This window comes from Acartia tonsa, chromosome 5 (genome assembly GCF_053477335.1).
Source record: "Acartia tonsa isolate MP-2025a chromosome 5, ASM5347733v1, whole genome shotgun sequence".
Taxonomy (NCBI): domain Eukaryota; kingdom Metazoa; phylum Arthropoda; class Copepoda; order Calanoida; family Acartiidae; genus Acartia; species Acartia tonsa.
In genome coordinates, this window is record NC_137264.1 from 53,218,168 (window position 1) to 53,243,593 (window position 25,426).

At 31.5% G+C, this 25,426-nt stretch overlaps 2 protein-coding genes across 4 annotated transcripts in view; both read left to right on the top strand.

The window, feature by feature from the left end:
* The window catches only part of gbb (TGF-beta family member glass bottom boat), a 28,406-nt gene extending 16,250 nt beyond the window's left edge, over positions 1-12,156 (top strand). The window contains exons 7-11 of the mRNA XM_080162194.1: positions 52-137; positions 2,576-2,666; positions 3,403-3,441; positions 10,346-10,469; positions 10,855-12,156. Of these exons, the coding sequence (XP_080018320.1) occupies positions 52-137; positions 2,576-2,666; positions 3,403-3,441; positions 10,346-10,469; positions 10,855-11,013 (499 nt within the window). The 3' untranslated portion in view covers positions 11,014-12,156. The remainder of the gene's footprint in view (positions 1-51; positions 138-2,575; positions 2,667-3,402; positions 3,442-10,345; positions 10,470-10,854) is intronic.
* Positions 1-25,426, top strand: part of LOC145319831 (serine/threonine-protein kinase BRSK2-like) — a 199,242-nt gene that overhangs the window by 117,029 nt on the left and 56,787 nt on the right. For all 3 annotated transcript variants that reach the window (XM_080162196.1, XM_080162198.1, XM_080162197.1), the window contains exons 2-3: positions 20,472-20,564; positions 21,218-21,305. In XM_080162196.1, the coding sequence (XP_080018322.1) occupies positions 20,472-20,564; positions 21,218-21,305 (181 nt within the window). The remainder of the gene's footprint in view (positions 1-20,471; positions 20,565-21,217; positions 21,306-25,426) is intronic.

The following is a 25,426-nucleotide window of genomic DNA, read 5'->3' on the forward strand; positions in this document are numbered from 1 at the left end:
TTAATAGGACGATTCTATCATGTGTCCTTTTTAATATTATTTTGTGTTCAGTGGAAATGAGATAACCCTGAAGCGAACTCGTCGGTCAACATCAGACGATCTGGATGAGTCAGAGAGTGAAAGTGGAGAGGCTGGCTCAGGAAAATATATCCTACATTCATTGGTTGGTTCATTAAGTTGAGTGTCCAAACGTTTCAACCACTAATTGTAATCTACAAAAGGGATTCATGGGATATATAGGGTAACGCGGGGTTAATGCGGTAGGGGGGTCTAATTCCGGTCACTCGACCAACTTTTTTAAAACCGTTTTTTAACGGTGTTCTAAACGTTTGCAAGAGATCTTCAGAAAAGCAAAGTTGTAGTTTATTGCCTATACTTTCATTTCTTACTTCAGCAAATTTTTGTCAGATCACTCCTTCTATGATTTTTTTGCCCTCAAAAAGTTGCAAAAAATTTGCAAAAAAAAAATTTCAAAATAGGCCATGTTCAATCTAAAATTGTGAAAAAATGGTAAGTCCTATTGACCCGCGGGTTTTTGTAAAATGAAAGATATGGCATTCATTTATCGTTTGCAATTGGAGGCGTTGTTCTAACTTGATTTTTTCATAATTTTTTTTTCGTCTCAAAAATATGGTCTATTCCGGTCACTTTTTTTACTTTTTTTTATTACTGTATTTATAAATTTATAATACCCTAATTTTTTTTTCAGGTGATCTGGAAGCATAAACAACCGAAATGCATGACCTAAGCTTTAATCATTGCCTTGCCTGTTGTTAGATGTACATTATTAGTCATTTTACTGCTTGTATTATGTCATGTTTTGTTGCCTAAGCTTTTCAAATTGTAAAGACATTTAAAATTTTTCAGACACATTTTTATAGTAATGGGAAGAGTATATCACCCAAAGGAACACCTTAAATATTTGCCTGAAGATGTATCAGCTGCATTGGCTCATATAAGAAGGGGTATGTCTATTAGAAACACCGCTAGAAGATTTGAAATTCCATATGAAACCCTTGCATCTTTTTCGTATAAGAGGGTGTTCGCGATTTTTGCGCGGTTTGGATTTTTAATGTCAAATCGGCTAGGATTAAGCTAGAAAGGTGTTTAAGGTGTCTATAGAAAGCTCTTTGCATGTCCTAACAAAAACTCCCCAGGATATGGGTTCTATCTCCAAGATTTAGAGTACATATTCAAGATTTTGCATTTTCAAAATTCCTGTTGCATAAAATGTGTTGAAATATTAGAGTTAGACCCCATATCATTTCAAGTTGATTGTCAGACATGTAATTTTGCATCTTTAGACACCTTAACCATCCTTGTAGGTCAATCCTAGCCAATTTGAGACAAGAAAAAATGTATCAAAAACTGCTGTCAAAACTGGCAGGATTTTTAAAATTAAAAATTTTTTGGGAAAAAATCACTTTTTTCAAGAAATTCCAAGACCTGCGAATCAGAAATTGCCTCTAATTTATGTATAAAGCTTAAAAAAACCTTATCATATAATAAAAAGTATGATTTTTTAAAAAAAGTTTGCATGAAAAAAATTGATGTTTTTTTTTGCGATTTTACCGACTTTTTTAAAATAGGGAAAATGTTGTCAAAAAATTGTCTGATCTGCATGTGACTAGTACCGTTAGAAAGCTAATGACCTCAGCTTTCTACTCATAGTTTAAAATTTAAAAAAAAAATATTTTAAGGGGGTGTTCCACCCCCCCAAAGTCAACTGACCGAAATAGCCCCACCGGTGGGGCTATTCCGGTATAGGCCAACCGCCGCCCTTTAAACCGATTTTTGACCGACTTCTAGTTGCGAGATCTTAATGGGACCAAGACAGGCTTCTTCGTTATTGCCATATCGTTCACTTGCACTCTTAAAAACCGGAAAAAGTTTTTGGGAAGTATGTTTTTTTTTAAGTTGAAGAAAAAAATTGACCGGAATTACCCCGCGTTACCCTATCAATTTACCGGCCATTGTCTTATCCCTTTAGATCCCTGGGTTTAAGTCCTTTTCTTCTTTATACCTAGCGGTTTAATTATATGCCCCCCACGTTTTGCTAGTAATCTTTGGGGTGGATCACCTCTTTACTTTCTAATAATCTCATCCCTGTATCTTAGGACACTAGTAAACTAGGGTGGGAGGGTACATTAGACTGTAAACTTCACTGACACCCAAAGTTTTTTATGGGGTAATTTTGTTTATCGTAATTATGGATGTAGATAAATTTATTGTCCATTGTCATATCCTTTTAGATCCCTGGCAATATTCTAAGTTTTTGATGTGCTGAAAATGGATTGCCTATTTCTTCTTTAATTTCCAAAGTTGTACAGCAGATAACCCAATTATTGCAAACGCTATTTTCAGCTACTACGGTCAAAGGGAAAAGCGATATAATGTATAAACAATTTATACATTATACATTCAAAATTTTAATTTTTCAAATTTAGATTTTTTGGAAGTTTGAAGCTTTTTTAGCTAGTAGTTAATACTGAGATAGGACGCGGAAGCTAGGTACACTTTCGGAAACTAAAATGCAGTACATCAAGTTTTTAAGTTAGTTAAAGGATATATTTTCCAGGAACCTCAAAGCGCAGAAAGAAACAATATTCCTATCTAGAGAAAGATTTTACATATGATTCCGTTTATAACAGAGATTATTTCACAAGGCACGTTCATATTTAATATCCTTATACTAAAGTAACAGGATGTTTGTTTGTCTGTGTATCTGTGTGTCTGTACCGAAGGATCTCGCTAACCGCTGAACCGATCGGGTTCTCCTTAACAGGGTAGATTCTCATATGTCCCGGGAAGGTTTATAACTATTTAGGTGGTGGGTACCACCACCCTTAGAAATAATAGTAAATAGAAATTTGTATTTTAAGTATAGAGACTCCTACGTAACATCGCGAGGTATCGTATAAAGAGACTCTTACACAACCTATCGTAGAAACTTCGTCGCAACAAAAAAAAACATTTAAAGTGCCACTAGAGGCCTCTAGGGGCGTAGCCGCTAGTTAAGATAATAGCAAGTAAGACAACATCCATAAACAGCGGAGCATAGAATCAAAAATAATAGATAATACAGAGTTATTTAAAAAGCAGTAATGACAGAAGGAACTAGAATGAGAAATATTGTGACCCTATCTTATATAGCTGCTAATTAAATTACATTTCAGTCATAATAAATAGTGGTTATGATAAATATGTATATTGGCAAGATAATCTTTACAAGAAAGTCAAGTCATTTACCACATCCCCAGAGCATTGTGGATAGACCGACAGACAAGTAAAGGGTGCTCTTAGGAAAAGGGAATCTTTAACAGCAATAGCATTTTCTTATAGAAACAGACAGACAGATAATTATAACTAAAAATTGTCATACAAATATGAACATTATTTTAGACAAAGAGGTTGTCAGAAACGAACTTTATTTGTCAGCTTTAGGAATATTATTTGGAATCAAAAAATGGCTTAAGCTATTTTAGTATTAGGCTGCTAGTTTCACTATGAAGCTAGCTAAATAGTTTTTTTCTTTATTATTAATAAAAATTTAAATTTAGGTGTATCAACTTTTTCACTTTTTATTTAAGATAGCTAGCCGGCTCTTTTAGTAAGTAGTAGATGTAAAATTTTTCATAGAATTCAGATATGCAATCGGTTTTTTTGTAGACCTCTTATGTTTTAAGTAATTTAAGTTTTGAAAAAAATAATTAAGTCGGTTTTAAGGTACTAGAACGCAACAAAATAAAAGAAGAAAATGGCCAGTATGAACAAAAATAGTAAGATCTTTAATTTGACACCTTACTTTTAAAATTCTGTTGAGTAATTATTGAAAAAATAAATTTTTTTAATCTCTGTTTAATAAAAACTTTAAACCTAAATATTTTATCAAACAGACATAAAAAATATGGGTTCATATATACCTTTAGAATCAGAAAAATATTACGAATCCATTCTAAGCGAAATTGAAAAAGTTTTAAAAAATTGTAATAAAAAATAAAAAAAATAAAAAGTTTATTTTAAGAATTGTAACTACTAAACTAGCCAATCACAAATCGCGAAAATTGACGAATCGCGAAGCTTAACCTATAAAGTTAACCAATAGAATTGCCAAAAAAAAAGGAGAACGTTCATTAAGGTGGGTTGATATTGGAATCAGTGAATTTATAAAATTGGCCAATATAATATAGCCCTTTTTAACAGAGAAAATTGTATTTTAAATTTAAAATATGTTTTTATAAGCTTCGCAGATATAAAAACAAAAATCATTATTTTTGAAGATAGTGACGTCATGTAAGGTTTCGTGATTTTTCAAAAAAATATTAAATATATGTATTTTTTTCTGTTTAGCTACTAAACGGTTAAATCTACACAAAAAATTAACCCATTTTTGAATTAGTCAACCCTAAAAACCCCCATTTCGGTATATAATACTTATTACTTCACACATAGATTTACGGAAATATTAGAAATTGCCCTATAAACTGACTATTAAGAATAAGGTAGGTTAAGATACGACAATTAGTATATAATACGTAAGGGATTCAGCACTAATAAAATGTTTCTTTAAGCTGGTTAATATAACAATAAACCCCCAACCACCCCCTCTTTCCCTCCCCCTCCTAATGTAGGAATGACCTGACCAATAAATTATATAAATATTAGCAACCTTAATTGACAAAAAACTTTCCCTTCTGATAAAATCCACGTATTCTATATCCATTAATTGTTTTCAGCGAAGCTACTCTATAATTTACTTTGTATGTCTGTCAGTCAGTCTGCCAAAAACTTCAAGTGCTATTATCGTATTTTAATGCAGAGTTTACCAAATAATATTTAACCACAGAAAGGTAATTTTGTTTTTCAAATTATTGTTCATTGTCTGTTTCGGTACAACGGCATTTGGCTGGCCGTTTACCAGATCTTTACGTACAGACGTACGAAACCTGCTACTTCCCACAAGAGACAAAACCAGCATAGTTACTAATACAATTTATTGTATGAAAACGGTCATGCTGAAATAGAAAATAACAAAATTAATAATCAAATATTAAAATGTTAAATACATGATAAAATAAATCTTGTAAAAGAGAATAAATCTTTTCTTATTTGGAACAATCGTTTTTTTTAATAAAGTAAATATTCATTATGAGAGGTTGCGTGACTTCGAAATTATATTTTAAAATATATAAAAATGCTAAGGTTACTTTTTTGCTTAAAATTAATCAAAATTAAATACGAGTTTGAAATTCATAAACAAAATCATTATAGACTACGATTAAAATATTCTGATACAAAAATAAATTAATTACTTGGTCTAATTTAAGTAAAAATGAAAGATTAATTTGCCGTCTTTAAAATTCACTCCATTCCATTAAAAATGCTTAAAGAAAGAATTCTTACCGAAGTTTTTGTTCCTGTAAAGCCGGGAAGCACTCAAAGGTATTTTTCAGTACGGACAACACCACAATTCTGACTATACATGGTTTTTTATCACGCAGATAATCCGCACATTTTGAAAGAAAGATTAAAGATGGCTACGCTCGCTTTGTTTATGGTCCATGCGCAAGCATTGTTTTGAATGCCGCGTCCAATTATGAACATTTGAATCTCACCGCTTTCCAAACTGACATTAATGATAAGGAAAACAAAAGGATAAAGGTTCGAGTTCACAAACGCATCACACTATTATACTTCCAATACATTGTCAAATCCCTTAAGAAGATAGCTGGTATAATGGAACTTGTTCCTTATTTTAATGGTTGTTATGATTTTTTTAATGGTTTTTATGATTATTGATTCATTACAGGTACCGAAAGTTTTATAACCTCGTTGGTTCTGAAACTATAAGTAACTCGTAATTTATTAAATTTTGATTAGTTTGTTTATAATCATTGGAATGTATAACTTTTTATTATCCATTGTCATATCCCTTAAGATCCCTTTTATTCTAGCTTACAATATTTTTTCTCTTTAATAATTATGACAGGGATGGAGGGGACATTGGAATATTATTTATACTGGTCCCCAATATTTCATAAAATAATATCATTTGTTGGCTTTACAAATCTACAATGTTTAACTTTTCCACCAATGATTTTAACTTACATTGGGCAATTTAAATTTATTAATCATCCATTGTCTTATCCCTTAACATCCCTTATGTTACACTCTTGGTAAACTAATTATTTTAATAACCTATGTCTCTCAGGGATAAAAGGAGATTAAGACTATGAATGATAAATTGATATACATTATACATTCCCAATGATAAACGAAATTATTGGCTAAAAAGTTTGAACACTACTATTTTGGAAACAATGAATCAAAATTTAATAAAAATACTCAAAATAATTCTTAAGCTGAATCTATCATGATACACAATTGCATCCATGAAAATAAGTGGAATAGAATATTAATCAGTTCCCACTTCCCTAAAAATCATAGTAAGGGGAGATGGAGGGGTGTTAAAACTTGATGCAAGACAAAAATAAAAGGAAAAAACATGACTTTATTATTATAATTAAATAAAATACAGCCATCTTTAAAAAATGAAAATATTAGGATATTTGATAAAAAAAATGTGTTGTATCATTTTAGATATCCTTTCCGGCTAGTTTATTTTCAGGTTATCGTTTTTGTGGTTAAATTTACGTGCATTTTGATAGGTTTACCATTATTGGTGCTTAAAAAATAAGAAAGTTAAGATTTTGAGCTTCTACACCAAAACAGCGAATTTTGGATTAGCTGCGCGAAAATTGTTATTTGAGTTAAAATGATTTTTTAAGTTTCAGGGCCTTTGAAATACACATTTACAGCTTGGCCAACTTGAAAAAATGTGAAAATCAAAAAAAAAGGGTGAAATCAACCCGCCTTAACGTTCATACAATATATAAAATAGATACTACAATAAATATAGTGATATTACAGAACATGTAAAGAATGAAAAGTTATGAACAAATATGCATCAGTCTGTTTATAAACTTCAAAACAATGCAGTTAAAAATACATTATTGTTTAATGTGTTTAAAAAATATCTGCTACATTGCATTGTCTTTTGTTTAGGTTTTGTTCAGGTTTTATACAAGCTAACCCTTTAAAGCCGAAAATTATGATTCTTAAAATAAACTTATATTTTTTATTTTAGTTTTATAAAAGTTTTTCAATTTTGCTTAGACTGGATTCGTATTATTTTTCTCATTCTAAAAGTATATATGAACACATACTTTTTATGCCTGTGAGAGGATATTTTTAATTTCAAAGTTTTGATTAATCCGAGGTTAAATAAATAGATTTTTTCAATAATTACTTAACAGAATTTTAAAAGTAAGGTGTCAAATTAAAGATCTTACTATTTTTGTTCATGCTGGCCATTTTCTTCTTTAATTTTGTTGCGTTTTAGTACCTTAAAACCGACTTAATTATTTTTTTAAAAAACTTAAATTACTTAAAAAATTAGAGGTCTACAAAAAAAACCGATTGCATATCTGAATTCTATGAAAAATTTTACATCTACTACTTACTAAAAGAGCCGGCTAGCTATCTTAAATAAAAAGTGAAAAAGTTGATACAACTTCTTTCCAAATATTTTTATTTCTACTCCCTTCTTTTCAGTATATTTTAATTGTTTTTGTGTTAAACCAATATTGAAATTCAGGCAAAGGGAAAGTTGCTGGGTTTGGCAGCTGCCTGTTTTAAAGGGGGTTTGGCTGCTGATTGTTGATAAAAGGGCCGTGGATTGTATACATTTAATGAAAAATTGGTGGCTGATTGGCTGAAGCCGAATTTTCAACTCTACACCACGAACCCTTTTTCGACTACTTTTTAATTTTTTCTGAAATAAAGGTCTCGAAGGTGAGAATTAATGCAGGTGCCGAGCCCTGGAAAGTTTATATAAATAAAGTGGGAATTTATTAAGGGATTTTGAAAGCCACTAAATATTCATATTTTTCTTTAATTTTAGTTGAAAGTTTGTAGAAAACAAATTATTGCATAAATATATTGGGTTTTGTTAGAGTAGAGCTTTCAAGGCTACATTCACTTCAAGTCAGCTGTGCCCCTAGCTTTAACAAAGCTTTAAAATTGTAATTGAGTGCTTTTTTTTCATTAATTTTTTTCTCGCTCGAATAGTGATGTAAAACAGCGGTTATAAAAAAAAGTTTTTAAAGTTGTGTATTTTTTTAAAATCTATTTTTTTTTAAACACACTATTCTAAGACATGAAGATATATTCGATTTTAGCAATCATTTTCAATTTGTTTTGTCTTAAAAAAAGTTTTAGACATTAGATAACAAAATATTTGATCAAAGATATTTTACACAAGTTTATGAAAAAATTGTCCTAAAAATTTTAGGATTGAGAATAGTTATTTCTTTCATCGTATTATAAACCGCTTTCCGCGGATATAGAATGTACAATTATGATTCCTATTGTTCCTATCCACCGGATTCGAATGAATACGAGAAAGAATATTTTATGTAACGGACTTTGCTATAATTTTGATACTTTCCCCGAACCGCCGAAGGGACCACTGAAAATCTGCCCTTCCCTCATAATTTTAAAGTAATTGTCCTCTTCGGAGCTCTAACTCTATCTTAACCTAACCAAACCTGAAATAAAGTTTTTAAGAAAGTTTTTTTGCGGTCCAATTTTAGTTAGAAAGAAATTGTTTGTTATTATTTTGCTTATGCATTTCGTGACAGAGTTTTTTTTATGAAAAAGTTGTGTAAAACAACAAAGCTTTGGAAACTAAGTTCTGAATATTCTTATAACTTTTGCCAGCTGTCTTGTACTCTTAAGAATAATACAGTAACTATAATTATTTTTGTTAGATTATAGATACTTAAAATTACAGTTACATACATACAAGTTCCAGACCATAAAGCAGAAATTCAATTATCTATTAGATATTAGAACATGAAGCTTAATTTAAAAACATTCCAAGTTTAGCGACTGTAATATACACATACTAGCAGCTGCGCTCTATATTCAAAGGAGCAAGGAAAATAGCCTAAAACCAAACTTTGATTTAAAAATTAAATATCCCAAAAGTATCAAGGGACCTTTAGGAAGAATGAAGAAATCCATCTGTTCAAAATTTTACTACTTTATATAATAGGATGTGTATATTTAGCAAAATATGAGTAAGTATCAGATGGTTCATTTTACAGAAGTGAATGAATATAATGTAAGTTGGTTGCCTAAATATACTTTTTTACAGTGTCAAAGGTTGTAATTGGTATATTGTCTTGGGAAAAAATTGGAGTATAGTCCCTTTCGTGGCAACGCCCCTTAAAGGGCGATATGTCGTATTTTCACAGTAGCTTTTTATAGGTTATTTTAGGTCAGGTGATTGGCCCGCAGGGTTAGAGCCCCTGCAGGGGCTAGAAATAGGATAAAAGTTACTTTGAAAATACGACGAATTGCCCCTTAAGGAGCGTTGCCACAAAAGGGACTATACCCCAAAATGTGAGTAGGTATCAGATGGTTCATTTAATAATAATGTAAGTTGGTTGCCTAAATATACTTTTTTTTTACAGTGTCAACGGTTGTAATTTGTATATTGTCTTGGGACAAAGTTGTTGTTCAATAATTAGACTGTCTAATAACCAATTAAAGAAAACTTTTTCTTTTGAAAAAAATATTGTAAAAAATTATTTAGGAAAAAGATATTTATTCTTTTTATCACAATATGATAGTAGATTATCAAGTAGAAAAAAGAATCTTAAAAACTAACATATTTGTTAATATATATACATTAAGATATATAAGTTTTCCGGAATTTTAAAGTTAGGGGGAGATTTGAAATCTGCATCAAATTTTGAGGATTTTTTATAAAATTCGTTTTTTCTATAATTCTTTATCTAAAAGCGGAAATGCAATTTAAGTTAATTAATTTTGGCATCTGTGATTGGTGGATTTAAAAAATCTGCGCTCTGATTGGATGGAGTACATCATTCAACCAATTAGACCGCAGGTAGTTTAAAATCCACCTATCCTATTGGTCAAAATTAATTAACTTAAAATGCATTTCCGCTTTTAGATAAAGAATTATACAAAAAACGAATTTTATAAAAAATCCTTAAAATTTGATGCAGATTTCAAATCTCCCCCTAACATTAAAATTCCGGAAAACTTATATATCTTAATATACATATAAGAAAAATAGCCTAAAGCAATCTCGAAATATTTGCAAGGCTTCCCTAAAAACTAAAAAGGAAAACACAATCAGTTTAGTATGTATTGAAATCTTAAGCTACAGACAAAAACCAAACTACTTAATACAGAAGGATTGAAGCAATTATAATAGGTTTTAGTGATTCCATTGAATAATAACCAAACCCTGCAGGGATCTTGGTTGGGAAGATTGGATAATAGCCCCGGAGGGGTATGCAGCCTTCTACTGTCATGGTGAATGTTCCTTCCCGCTGAATACACATATGAATGCAACAAACCACGCCATTGTTCAGGTTTATGATACAATACAGCTTTAAAATGAACTTTCCATATTGTAGATGTACTTATAACAGAGAGGGACTTTGGGCCTTAAATCACACTGGTACCCAAAGTTTTATAAATGAGTTATTTTATTCATTGATTCAAAACTTTGGAAACCTTTAATAAATTTTGATTGGTTGGTCTAAAACCAGTAGTGTCCAAACTTTTCAACTAATAATTTTTATATACTGAATTACTTATCATTTGTTTATCAGCATTGGGTGGCTGTATTTCGATTTATTACCCATTTTCTTATCCCTGAAGATCCAAGAGACAAGATACTTGGATTATGATTATATTTCTTTTGACTCTGTAACTATAGCTTTGAGATGTATTGTATTAACATTAACTTTTCAGACCCTCGTCCATTTGATGAATCCATTTGGGGGCGTGCCGAAGCCCTGTTGTGCCCCCACCAAACTGAGCGGCATCAGTGTCCTGTATTTTGATGAGAGCTCCAACGTTATCCTGAAGAAGTACCAGAATATGGTAGTTAAAACCTGCGGCTGCCATTAATGAAAGTAGTGTTCCATCACAGCTCTGAATTCTATTTTCGCAGGATGAAAACCGGTTTTTTGCCGCGATAACAATATATTAATTATGTTTTATAGAAACTTAAAGAAAAATCAAATTGTCAAACCCTAGTTTTTAGCATGCCTGATCCTACTGACAATCAGAATCAACTACAACAAAAAAAGAGTTAAAAACATATTATTCTATACATGTACCAACGGTCAACTATCAACAACAGTATATAGAAAGAAATACAAATTAAAAATCATTAATCGAGCTACAAGAAAAAGAAGACCCCATAATAAAAGTACTACCTATACTTTTTGAAAAATATAATAAAATCTCTAAAATTTAAGAACTCAAGTAAAACAATAATAATATGACATTATTTTATCAATATCTGTAAATGTAATTATTAAATTATCGACTATAAGAAATATATAATATGTACAGGGTGTCCTAAGAATTTCTATACCAAATTTTACACAACTTTAGTCGAAGAAGTACTAAAAAAACCTATGTCTAAAAAGGTGGTTTAATTATAAAAGAGCTAAATGTTAATATGTAAAGAAGGGCCAATTATAAATCCGCCAACAAAAATTGTATAAATCTGTGGACACCATGTAGTTATCTGTTTTCGATTATTATACAATACATTATATCTTTTCATATATTAACAAATAGCTTATCAAGAATCAATAAAATTAATATTTGTATATTTTAATTTATTATTCATTTTTTAACGTTATCCAATTTAACAAAAATAGGCAATTATGTCATAAGGAAGTGAATCATCAAAAATTATTGTGTTAAAAGTAGAGTAAACTACAATACAGGAATAATATAGACGTAAACTGGGGTAAAAAAAACTTGCACTGATGTACACGTGAGCGATGTACTTCATAATCATACAGACTGACCCAAATTGTAGAGTTGCTGTGCTGCTGAAAAAAATACTGTTCAATAATTTATTTATTTTTCGTAAATGATTTTTATTTTATGTTGCATAAAACTAACCACTGCTTAACTAACGATTCTATGGCATTAATTATATTTATAAATTTTTCCTTTTTTTTTATTTTTATAAAAATGACTTAATTTTAATATTGTTTATTATTATGACTAATAAATTTTTATTTCACATTATACTTATATATTTTTAATAATGATTATTAATATTTTTAGGTATGTTTATTTCTACATTGAAAGAACCTGTTGAAAAAAGCATTGATATTTAAAGAATTAAGTTATGAAATCTATTTTTGAATACCATAAATATATGCTGATTTATCAGCTATTAGTGGCTTCGCCCCTAGCCTCTAGGGGCTTTGCCCCAAGAAGTAATTAAAAAAAACAAAAATTGGAGATGCAACCACTTACTTCGAACATATTTTTTTTTCTTTTAAATTTTTAATTTGAGCTCATATACCTATAGGCATTTCCTTTATAGATCTGTCATGGATCTTGATGCAATAAAGCAGGCTGTTTTGTAAATGTTGAAGATTTCATTAACTAAAAGTTCCCGCAAATATAAGTATTAAATAAAGTTTATTTTATATTTTTTTATGTATGATACAATTATAGATACTTCAAAAATAGCAGTTTTAACTATCTGGAATAATTGCGCTGATAGCCACAACTGCTTGCTTCGTCAGCGGGTCGTGTAAACCTTTCCTAAATTTTTAGGACATACAGATTCAAATTGTCGGCTGCCGAGCCCTAACTTCTCTTTTATTATTGCATAGTGATGTGACAGTGTATATCTGTAGTGTAAAAAGGCTATTAAATGCAAAATTTATATCAAACTTTTGCTAAACTTAGTTTTATTGAACATTAAGATCAAATTATCCACTTTTTACTTTATATAAAATTGGATGTTGGTTTCTAACAGCAAATAAATTTGAACATTTAAAAATTAATCGAAAAAGGAAAAGCAGACGGTCGGACGAAGTGAACTTAAGGGTTAGTAAATTTTTCATTGGAGATTCTTGTTCAACTATCTTACAGAGCCGCCAAGACAATCGTTATATAATTAGGGCAGAAAGACGAATAAAATTGATTTGTGATACTTGTTGGACATTGGAATAATCACAAAAAAGTAGCTTAATAGAGAGGAACTGACTTTTTACATCACTGGCCTCGTTATTCATAGAAATATTTTATAAGAAACTAGCGGCTGCTCCTCTTGCCTCTAAATAATTGGGTACATGGCTAATAGCCTAAAACTAGCCTTGTAATTTCGAAGATCCTTTGCTTTTAGGATATTATACAAATTTGCTTTTTTGCTGTAACACCTTATAAATATAATGGAGGATAATATACTTTTAACTTTGTCCTTTTACAGTGTACATCTGAAAATGACTTCTGGGCTTTTTAAAAGCGAAGCTTTTCTATAATTAGGGTCGGTCCGTACGTCCGTCCGTAACTGATAGCTTTTATCGCTAATTTAGGCATGTTAGAATTGTCCTATTGACTTTAAACTTTGCATGGTGATTCCTGTAGTAGTTAGGTACGATTTAGAAAGCGTAGCAACTCTATAATCATTACCAGAATGTCCGTACGTCCATTTTAAACATGTTGATTTTTTTTACTTTTTTAACAACTAATTTTTTTTGTGATCTAATAATCCGATTGATCTGATTTTTGGTGTACCGATTCCTGGGACATCAAAGTACAATTTTATAAGCGAAGCAACTCTATAATCAAGTTCTAAAAATGTAAGTATGTCCAAAAACATTATTCTGTATCAAGCAGTTTTTCAACAATTTTACTTACAATTTTGCTTCGACATTTATACATTTATATTCTGATTATTCAGTTCTGACACTATACAAGTGTTAGTGTCCGTTTGTCCTACCGTTTCAGTGCTTCGCTTTTATAAATGTTGTCATCGTTGTTTGTTAATGGGTATTTTATTATCAAGCTTCGAGATTTACCATTACAAAAACAAGGATGGCAATGTATTTAATTAGAGTAGCACAGAATATCAAACAAATATTGATGGGAGGGAAAAGGTAGAAATTATTATTTGTAATTGACTGCTGAAAAAGGATGTTCCCCCTCAATATGACTAAAAGAGTACAGAACCCCTCTCCTCCTCGCCCGCAGGTTAGGTTAGGTTACATTGAGTACTAATAAACAAAAAATAATTAAAAATAACAAACGCTTTTTTAATGTCAAGGTGACATTCATAGATGTCCAAAGGGGGGGGTAATGGGGCGATTACCCCCCCCCCCCCAAGCAAATTTTACCCCCGGGGTAAAAATTTTTTTTTGGGGGGGGGTAAAAAAAAATTTGCCCCCCCCCCAAAAGCGAATTACCCCCCCCCCTTAAAAAAATTTTACCCCCACCCCCCCAAATAAAAAGCTTGGACGCCCTTGGTGACATTATACTTTAATATTTTTAAAAAATATATATTTACTAAGTATATTTGCGATTACTTTTATTTAATGAAATCTTCCAATTTTTTACATGTACAAAACGGCCTGCTTAATTGCTTCAAGATCCATGTCAGATCGGACGAGGTATCACATAGCCCGGGCCTGAGAAACCCAGCAATAGGGTATTTTAATTTCCCGCCTAATTTTAAAGGTCTCAATGTTAATTATTGGGGTTGAACACCCTGAACAGCGCTAATAAGCATTATAGATAGAATTTTTAAACTGCTTTGTTATTTTGTGCCAAAATATTCAAATAATTTTGAAAAAATATGTTGAGTTTTTAAAAAAACTGATTGAAATGCTCAAAAATGGTAATTTATAAAAAAAATTACTAAAATAGACATTTTATTATTGTAGGTATTACTGAAGCATAAGTGATAATGATATTTACCCACCCTCATTAAGAGAATTTATTATACATGCCATATAATTCCCTTTCCTAATGTATCCCCTCCCCTCTCCCCAAAATTCCAAATGTGTCACTTCTTCTTCGCCCCCCCCCCCCTTCATGGCAATAAATACATCATGCATGGTGTTCATACATTACTATTAAATAAAATAGGAAATGATCATAGATAGAGTTATGTGAAAAAGAGCCTTAACTATCTTAAAATATTCAATAATACTGTTATTCTTCTAATATTTGATTTAACAATATTGTAGGGTCCCCAATATAATTTAAAAACTTATCTTTGCTGAAATGAATTGACACTAATTATCAAGCATTAGTAGTATGATTAGGATTGCATACAGGTCAGCAAATTAAAATGCTAGCAAAAATTCATCTACCATTGTTAAACATAATCATGAAACTAAATTAATTTAAAGTAATTAAATTAATTCTTATTCTTCAATTAAAACATATAAATAATAGGTACATAACATATAAAACATAAACATGTAAAAGATTTTTAAAAGTTTTACAATTCCAAGTAAAGAGAGGGGCTACTCCATAATTTTCTTTGAATTACAAATTACCCTTCTGTAGATTACAATTAGTGGATGAAATGTATGAACACTCAACTTAACTAGTGTAATAAACAGATCAACCCATCCTCTCCCTGCATTATATAGCCTTTTACCTCTTTCCTCTACCCCCCCCCCTCTCATGGCATATATATAACTAACAAACTAACAACCCCTGCACTCATTGTTTTGTTCTATAGAAACTCAACCCCCTCCACTTAACACTTAAGTCAGGGTTGTATATTCTGCACAAGAATAATTTTTTTTACCACTGCTGCAAAATGTTTTTTTTCTTCCCCCTACTAGTTTTTTACATCAAGAAAGGTGAAAAAATAGAAAAAAAACATTCAGAATTCTTAATTTTATTCATATTATTATATTATCCCACATATTCTTTTAGATTTTTTTTCAACAAGGAAAAGAAAAATGGAAAAAATGTTTTCATTTCTCTTAATTTTTTTACATTTTTCCCCCAACTTTATATTTATAATTCTTCCCCCCACTTTAGCAGGGTCAACCATGCAGAATATATACCCCTGGTTTAAGTTTAAACCTGAATAATTTACCTTGAATTTGATGGGAAGTCCAAAATATTAACTTTAAATTCTATTACTGGCTTTTTGAGGCGGGGCATTTGAATGTTTACCCGTCAGATCTATATAGGAAATAAATGTCTATAAACGAGCTCAAGTTTTCCAAGGAATATATGATTAAAACTCATAGTGCTCCAATAATCCATAATAAACTCTCATTGCCCAGAACGATTTGACCCATTATTTTACTTTATTAAAAATAAATTCATTTTTTTCATTTTATGTTGCTATTTACCTTATATTGATGTATTTAATTTCTAATCATAAAAAAGAAAATTTAAATTTATAATATGATAAATTTAAGAAAACTATGTTTTAAAAGAATTCGATTGTGGCGACATTTTGTGTGTTCAAATATTAAACTAAAATTGTAATCATCATCATTAACCCTTTGGTGATGGTAATGTAAAGAAAAAAATATAATTTAAAAAAATCATTTAAATTATTAAATATTTACTTTCTTTTAGATAGTAATGCCGGGTGAGGAAAATAGATTTATTGAGAAATAGATATGCATATAGAAAACTAGCCAATAGGGAGATAATTATATCGAGCCAACTCTAGTATTTCATAATTGCGATATAAAAGTACGCCTATTATCTACCTAAGTGTATCAATGTTGCAGGGCTAAGCTTTCGTACATTTCTCTACAGAATTGGAGAAATATTTTGCAGCTTAGATAAGGTTGAAGATTTTAAATTTTATGGCAGCTTACTGCATCCGATCATTAGGTAGCTACGGTTGATTTTTCGCGGCTACCTGTCTTCAATTTTTTTGCATCAATAGATTCTCCGAAAACATTTGATCTGTTGCAATAAATTAGAAATAATAATGGCTGCAAAATTAGTTGACCAGCTGTTGTTGTTGCCACGACTGCCGAGCCCTGTTTTAAAGAGAATTTATGAATAGTCTGCAGAAATATAATCATAGTTTTTCGATATCGGGTTTACAGCCATGGATGAGGGGAGAGGACAATGACGTTTAAATTAATCTTCAATCGTTTCTTACCCTTAAAACTTCTAAAACAAGAATAAAATAATCTCAAGAGTTGGATGTAAGATTAATTCAGCGTCCATTATCATATACCTACTTCCCTGATTCCTACCGGAGAGAGAAAGAGAGAGGAGTAAAATTAAGATCCATCAAAATTTTCTCAAATAGGTTTGGTAATATTTAGGATTATTACACTTTTGAAATTATTGCATTGCATTTGCCAAGGCTACGGCAGTAGCCAAAGAATAGAGGCAAAACAAAACTCTGTTCTTGTGTGTATTAAAGTGAAACGTCTGTTTTATGCATGTTACTTGATATCCCTAAAACGTCTGTATCTAAATATTTATGGTCGCCATTTTCTACGGGGCTCTGTTATTTGTACACGAAAATTTGAAAAGCCATGGGCACCGCCACAAGCACATTAGTGTATACAAAAGTTAAGTTTTTATTAATTAGTTTAGCTATGGCTAGAAAAGGTAATTTCCTCTAAAAATACACATGAGCCGCCAGAAAAATAATTTACGACTTTATCTGTAACAGGAGCCGAGATAGAGGGGGGAGACTCTTAGAGCACCCCCCCTCCCCGATCTGATAAGGTGGGAATTGGGGCCCGATCTGTAAGGGTTAAGATTTTTCATCTTTCTGGCTTGGGACAGAATATTAAATTAGAATGACTTTAGAAAAAGTTTTCAAAGAATTCCGGACTTCTCCTAAGTGACAGGTATAAGTGTTGGAAACCAGGACAATTATGCTAAATCCAAGCGAATAAGAATATTTAGTTTGTCCCTACGTCCCCTGTTCTATCCTATAATTGATTGGCATGTGTTAGCTGTTTCTATTGTATTTTAATGTTCAGGTTAATCTTACATTTTTAAAAGCCGTCCGTCCGTAACGGATAGGTTTTTTCGTTAATTTATGCATGTTAGAATTGTCCTATAGATTTCAAATTTTGCATTGTGATTCCTTTAGTACGATTTAGAAAGCGTAGCATCTCTATAATTATTACCAAAATGTCCGTACGTCCATTTAAACATGTTGATTTTTTTACTTTTTTAACAACAAATTTTTATGTGATCTTATCACCCGATTGATCTAATATTTGGTATATTGATTCCTGGGACAACAAAGTATAATGTTATTAGCGACGCAACTCTATAATCAAGTTCTAAAAATGTAAGCAAGTCCATAAACATTATCCTGTTTCTAAACAAATTTACTTACAATTTTGCTTCGACTTTTATACATTTATATTCTTATTATTAGGTTCTCACGCTATATAAGTGTTAATGTCCGCTTGTCCTACCGTTTCAGTGCTTCGCTTTTATGGATGTTGTCATCAATAATTTTGTGATTTTTAATAAATATGATTAGGTAGTAGTTTTTTCATAAGAATTAGTTTTTTCATAAGAATTTTAGTATACGTAAGAATATATAATATTAATATCCTGATACCAAATCAACAGACCGACTCTCCCCCCCCCCCCAAAAAAAAAAACTCCCACCTTTAATTTTTTTACTTAAAAAATTCTTTATACGAAAATTGGGTTATCGAATTCAACTCCCCCATCCATAAGTGGCCCTAGAAGTCTTAAGGGGCGTAGCCGTTAGAACATCATAATGCTATTTATGTAATTTGAGGGGGGCTAAGACCATAGAATTCTAGATTATTAGGTACAAAAGTTTGTATTTTACATCTTAGTTCTAAATCGGGGTTGTTATTTATTATTATACATTATTTAAAGGAACAGAAGCAACGTTACGGAGTCGTTTGATTTTGGTGCGGCTCCGCGGAGCCGTCTGTGATGATGGCGGCTCCGACCTAAAATCAAGAAAAAACTCGACATTTTTTTTTCCTACGTCTATTTTTGACTTTTTACGGTTTTAAAAGTTCAATTTTTCATAAAAATTGAATTGAAAACCTTAATAGGGGCATTTGCACATGACAAAGCAGAGTCAACAAATTATAATTTATAAAAAAAAATCTCTTTTTTTATCTAGTCCGGAGCCGTTTTTTAACGAAAATTACGGCTCCAGCAAAATATGGCGGCTCCACAGCCCCCGGCTCCGAAACACTGAACAGAAGCATTGTTTGATATAAACTTAGCATTGACATCAATATATTTTCTTCAGCGGCTTAGGGCATTTTGTTTCAGAAGAAAAAATATTTTGATTTTGTGTTTAAGTATAGTTATCCATGTTTAAAGCTTTCATATTAGGATAAAGATATTCAAAAGTACACCAGGAATAGTATGGATAGAACAATGGACAATAAACCAATCTTCAGAGATTTTTTATATAGCATAGAGTGATCAACACAGTTTAATTAAACATTTTATTTTTATTTGATACACGGTGTTTCATGTTAAAACAATCTTCAGTTGGTTTATAAATAAAAAGACATGTTGCTTTAAAGAGTAAAGATTATATACTGTTTATTTTTTATATATAATTTTTTGTTAGCCATTAATAATTCAGGGGGAAAATGGTTGTAGATCAATGTTAATGCCATTGTCCAGTCCCTCCCTGACGGTAGACGGACAAAGTACATAATGTCTGGAAATTTTGAAAATGAATATTACTATTTAATTAGCTCCAAAAAATCTTGTAAAAACAGATGACGTGCAATAACAACACGTTAACATTTTGTTTGCGCGAATCTTATCAAATTAATTTTTCTAAATAATAAATTGACGTAAAATTAAGGGTTTATGAAGTTTTGTTTCAATACCAAATTTTAATGAATTAGCCTTTTATACTTGGGTAAGGGTTAATCCCCCCCCCCCCCCCACTTAGATCAGAATCCGGATTCTTTCAGTAGAGAAAAGAGCCAATGATTACCAATTATGGAATAATATTCTTAAAAACGAATAGATGATCTATTATAATTAAGAAGTTTTTTTATATTTGTTTAACGTTATCAACTATGAAATGGAGGTGCTTTCCTTTGAAGTTTTTTTGAAAGTATGAAAATTGAAAATAAGTGGGTTTAGTTTGTTCCTGTGCCCAACCCCTGCGGGGTTACCATTCCTAAAACTTTCCTTTCCAGGTCTGACAAGTTTAGTTACACATTATGTGCTTAGCAAAAACTGTCTTAAATGCCACCTAGTAATATATAATACAAAGTAGAATGATGTCTGTCCGTCCGTCTGTCCGTCCATCTCTTATAATCTCGGTAACCCCTAAACCGATCGGATTCTACTCTCCAGTGTATATACCTATTGGTCCTGTGGTGGTTTTAAGCTATTTTTGGGGGGGGTGGGAAACCCCTCACCCTCAAAAAATGTAAATTTCCCCCCAAAAAAATGTTTTTAGGCAGATGAATGGCAGCACTAGAAATACTTATTTTTTTTTAATTACCTCTTGGGGCAAAGCCCCTAGAGGCTAGGGGCGAAGCCGCTTGTAAATAAATAAATTATTAACGCCACCTTGTGATCAAATTTTGAACTAACATATTTCTTTTCCTTTTCAGGTTTGGTAAAGCTGGGTACACACTGTGTGCTTGGTAAGAAGGTTGCTGTCAAAATTGTCAACAAAGAGAAGCTCAGCGAATCTGTTCTTCAAAAGGAAATCAAATCATTTCAAAAACTAATGAACATTTATTAAATAAGATTATCACATAAATAACTAACGATTGCGCCCCTAGCATCTTGGGGCTCTGTTTTCGAAGTGGGTGAGATTGGCCAGAAAATTAGCAGAAAACCACCCAAGACTTAAATCTTAAATGAAATATCCTTAAACCACCGCAGTCCACTAATCATTGAGATCTTAATCTTCAGACAAAAAAAACTTACTATTTCAAATAATAGGATTAAGTGTCAGTTGGTTAATTCTATTGTATTGCATCCCAAAATATTAACCACTAATTCTAATCAAAGGCATATCTCCATTTATAATTTGGTTCAGCTTGCTGAAGCAAAAGTTGTTCTGGCTGAGCTGAGAAAAGTCCAAAAAATATGTATACAGTAATTAATTTCACATTTAGACTTAAGAGAAAGATTAATTTAAATGCATATAAACATTAATCCATTCAACTGACTGACAAATTAATCTACAGCCCTGTTTTCTTTCAATATTTGCTATCTACCAGAATTAAGACAAAGATTTTCTAGATTTTTAGATAGAATTAGAAGTACCATCAAATGTACATTTTTATTGCTTTTTAAAAACATTCAGCCTACATATGCTTGAATTGAAATGATTTGATTTGACTGAGCCAGGTTGAACGAGAAATAGCCATCATGAAACTAATAGAACATCAGAATGTCCTCGGCCTCTATGATGTCTATGAAAACAAAAAATATTTGTAAGTTATTTGTTTATATTATACTATCGGCTACTCCCCTAGAGGCCTCTAGAGGGCACTTGAGGTGAAAGTGGGTTGGGTGGGGTAAGTCGACCCCCACAAATCAAATTTTAGTTTTTTTTTTAAAGTAAAAAGGGGTCATTTTTCCTAGGGGCGTTTTCTCTTGGGAGGGTGGTGGTGCCTTCCCCCAAAATAGTTATAAACCTTCCCAGGACCTATGAGAAGCTACACAGTAAAGGAGAACCAGACAAAAAAAACTTACGAATTCATTAATACTAGCGGCTACGCCCCCTAAAGGCCTCTAGGGGCACTTGAGGAGGGGGGAGTCGAATTTGATAACCCAATTTATTATTTTAGATTTTTAAAAAAAAGTTTGCATGAATGAAAAGCAATATTCACAAAGTTAGAAGAAATATATTAAATATCCTTAAAAAGTACCCTTAAATACCCCACTTCGATCGAGGACTTTTTTATTCCAATGAAATCGATATTTCTTTAATGCAAGCCAACCATTTGTTGTGCCTTTAATTGGGAGTGGTCCTCTGTTTCTTTTCTTTGAACCCTCCATATGTTTAATTTTATATGGGGTTAAGAAAAGGTCCAATCCAGATTTGAGGAAAAATTATCCAATATTGTGAAAGTTAGAAGAAATATAAAATCAATGAACAAAGAATACCCCTATTTATAAATCCAAGATAAGATACAATTTATCTGGTCCCTTTCATGGAGAAGTATTGACTCCCGTTTACCCCCAGTTCGCCAAATAGCATAAAACCTACATTTGTTTCATAAAAACTCTATTAGATGGTTTAAAAGAAGGGTTCGGCATCTTTTTTTTGTAATGGATGCTAGATCTAACTTTACCCGCGACCGTGGCTCAACACGTAGCGCATTCGCTCGTCGTCGGGAAGGTGATAGGTTCGAATCTCGGTCCGACACCGCGTCAAAACTAAAGACGTTAAAAATAGTTCCCACTGCTACTATGTCAAATGCGCGACGTAAATAGTTAGAGTGGGGGGAATGCCTTGGCCCAAAACAGGCGCAACTCGTTACCATGCACAGTTAGGACTTCTCAGACAAAGGTCGTGCATCACAGAGAGTTGGTTGTCTGTAATGTACTGTACTAGGGGTATGAGGTGAAGGACCAAGAGTCTGGCCTTGAGTTGACAAGTTATGACTGTTCAGTCCAGGTGCAATACACCCAAACGACATTAGCATTAGCATAGATCTAACTTTAATTCTTTTATATAAACTGTATTTTACTGTCCTTTGTCCAAAGAAGATACTTTATCCTCTCTGCCATTGTCCTAGCTCTAATTTCATATACTCAGGGAGGGAGGTGACTTTGGACTGTAAATTACTCTGGTACCCAAACTTGTTCTCTCATTAGTTGATTCAAAAACTTTGGGAACTTGAATCTTGATTGGTCACTTCCAAACTAGTAGTATTCAAACTTTACAACTAATAATTATTTTTATCATTAGATATTTACATCAAATTATCGCCCATTGTCTTATCCCTTAAGATCCCTGATATATACTGGTATTGAGAAAATCTCCTTCTGTCTAGCTCACTAGATTTATAACACAAAACTTTTACCAAACATTTCTATCAATGTACAGAGATAGGTCAATGGACAATAAATCAATCTTACCTTTAAATTGTTTTTAAAAGAGAAGCTTTTCTATAATAAGGGTTGGTCCGTACGTACGAGACGGATACCTTTTTTCGTTATTTTAGGCATGTTGCAATTATAACATCGATATCAAACTTTGCATGATGATTCCTGTAGTAGTTAGGTACGATTAGAAAGCCTAGCAACTCTATAATCATTACCATAATGTCCGTAAGTCCATTTTAAACATGTTGATTTTTTATTTTCTTAACAACAAATTTTTATGTGATCTAATTATCCGATTGTTCTGATTTTTGGTATACTGATTCCTGGAACAACAAAGTACAATATTATAAGCAAAGCTACTCTATAATTAAGTTCTAAAAATGTGAGTATGTCTATAAGCATTATCCTGTATCAAGCAGTTTTTCAACAAATTTACTCACAATTTTGCTTTGACTCTTATTCATTTATATTCTGATTATTCAGTTCTGACACTCTACAAATGTTAATGTCCGTTTGTCTTATTGTTTTAGAGCTTCGCTTTTATGGATGTTGTCATCCTTGTTTATGTTAAATTTGGTAAACATTATTTGAGGGCTATTCTTATACAGGGAACATCTGTCCAATCGAAAACATAAATGGTAAACTATAATATATGATTGTCGTATCCTACATAATTAAATATATTTTTTAAATTAATTAATATAAATTGCTTTTTTATCAAACTAGCGGAGGGCCCCTAGCATCTAGGGGCTCTACATTCGAAGGGATATGTAAGGGCAGAAAAATAGCCTAAAATCATACACAGAGTTATTTATAAAAATAAAAACCCTAAAACCATCTCAGGACCTCTAAGAAGCTTCACTGTAAAGAAGAACCATATCGGTTCAGCGGTTAGCGAGATACTTTGCTACAGACAACATAACACCTTACTACTTTATATAATAGGATTAAATTATCAGTTTAGGAGAAATTTTGTTTTACAGTACAATACTATCATGTCCTCTTTAAAAACAACGATATTAATTTTACGTTGTCTTTCAATATAAAAAAGAGTTATACATTCTAAAAAGCATGAAGCTCACATATAAAACTACCACTTGACAAGAAATTTAATTAGCAATTAAAAAATGATAAAGTTTTCTCTTTCAAAAGTTTTGTCTTTACCTCTCTTTCCATCCTTCAATAATAAAGGTAGCGGCATACAAAGATGACAACATACATAATAGCCACGCTCCATAAATTGTACAAACGGACATCATCGTATTTTTTATCCAATTATACAAAGTTTGGTTTTTATCATAATCTAAACATCTTGGAAATGAAAAGAAAAAAATCTTGGTTTGAATTGGTTGTTCTTTTCAGAGAAGCTTTGTAAATGTCTTGGGGATAGTATTAGGCTATTTTTCTGACCTTACCTGTCCTCCCATAGAAGCTATTGGCGAGGCAACCAGTACGCTATGAAGAAATCAAAAACATATATTAGAATTTTTTTAAAAATCAATAAACAAATATACTTTTTTGTGTAGACTTTTGATATGAATATCCTGTAACATAATACTCAATCATTTTAGGAATTGCCACTTTGAATATAAAAACAATAGGAATCATGATAAAAAAAATCATAGTTGAAATAGTTATATTTTACTGTGTTTAAAAAGTGCAATTTCCTCCTAATTTAACATAAGAGGACAATTCTAGTTTTGAAGTTTCTCTATTTCTAATATATTTGTTGTTCAATATTAAGTTTGAGTAAATTGAGGTCAGCATGGTGCACTTATACCAAGGCTGGGTAACATTTCATTATTGAGGTGCTCTTATATACAGATAGGCTGATTAACATTTCATTTTTAAGGTGCTCTTACGGTGAACTTAAATTAGTTTCCGAATGTGAACACATTTTCCTAGGTGTTTCCCAATCCTATCTCAATATTTGCTACTAGCTAAAAAACCTTCAAACTTCCAAAAAAAAAATCTAAATTTGAAAAATTAAAACTTTGAATGTATAATGTATAAATCGTTAATACATTCAAATTTTGATTTTTTTTTGAAGTTTGAAGGTTTTTTAGCTAGTAGCAAATATTGAGATAGGATTGGGAAGCACCTAGGAAAATGTGTTCACATTCGGAAACTAATTTCAGTTCATCGCTCTTACATATGGATAGGCTGGGTAACATTTCATTTTATTATGTGCTCTTATATATGGATAGGCTGAGTAACATTTTTTTTTATTATGTGCTCTTATAAACAGATATGCTGGGCAACATTTAAATTTTTATGTGCTCTTATGTACAGATAGGCTGGGTAACATTTTATTTTTCATGTGCTCTTATATACAGATAGGCTGGGTAACATTTCATTTTTTTATGTGCTCTTATATATGGATAGGCTGGGTAACATTTCATTTTTAAGGTCCTCTTATGTACAGATAGGCTAGGTAACATTTTATTTTTGAGGTGCTCTTATATACAGATAGGTTGGGTAACATTTCATTTCTGAGGTT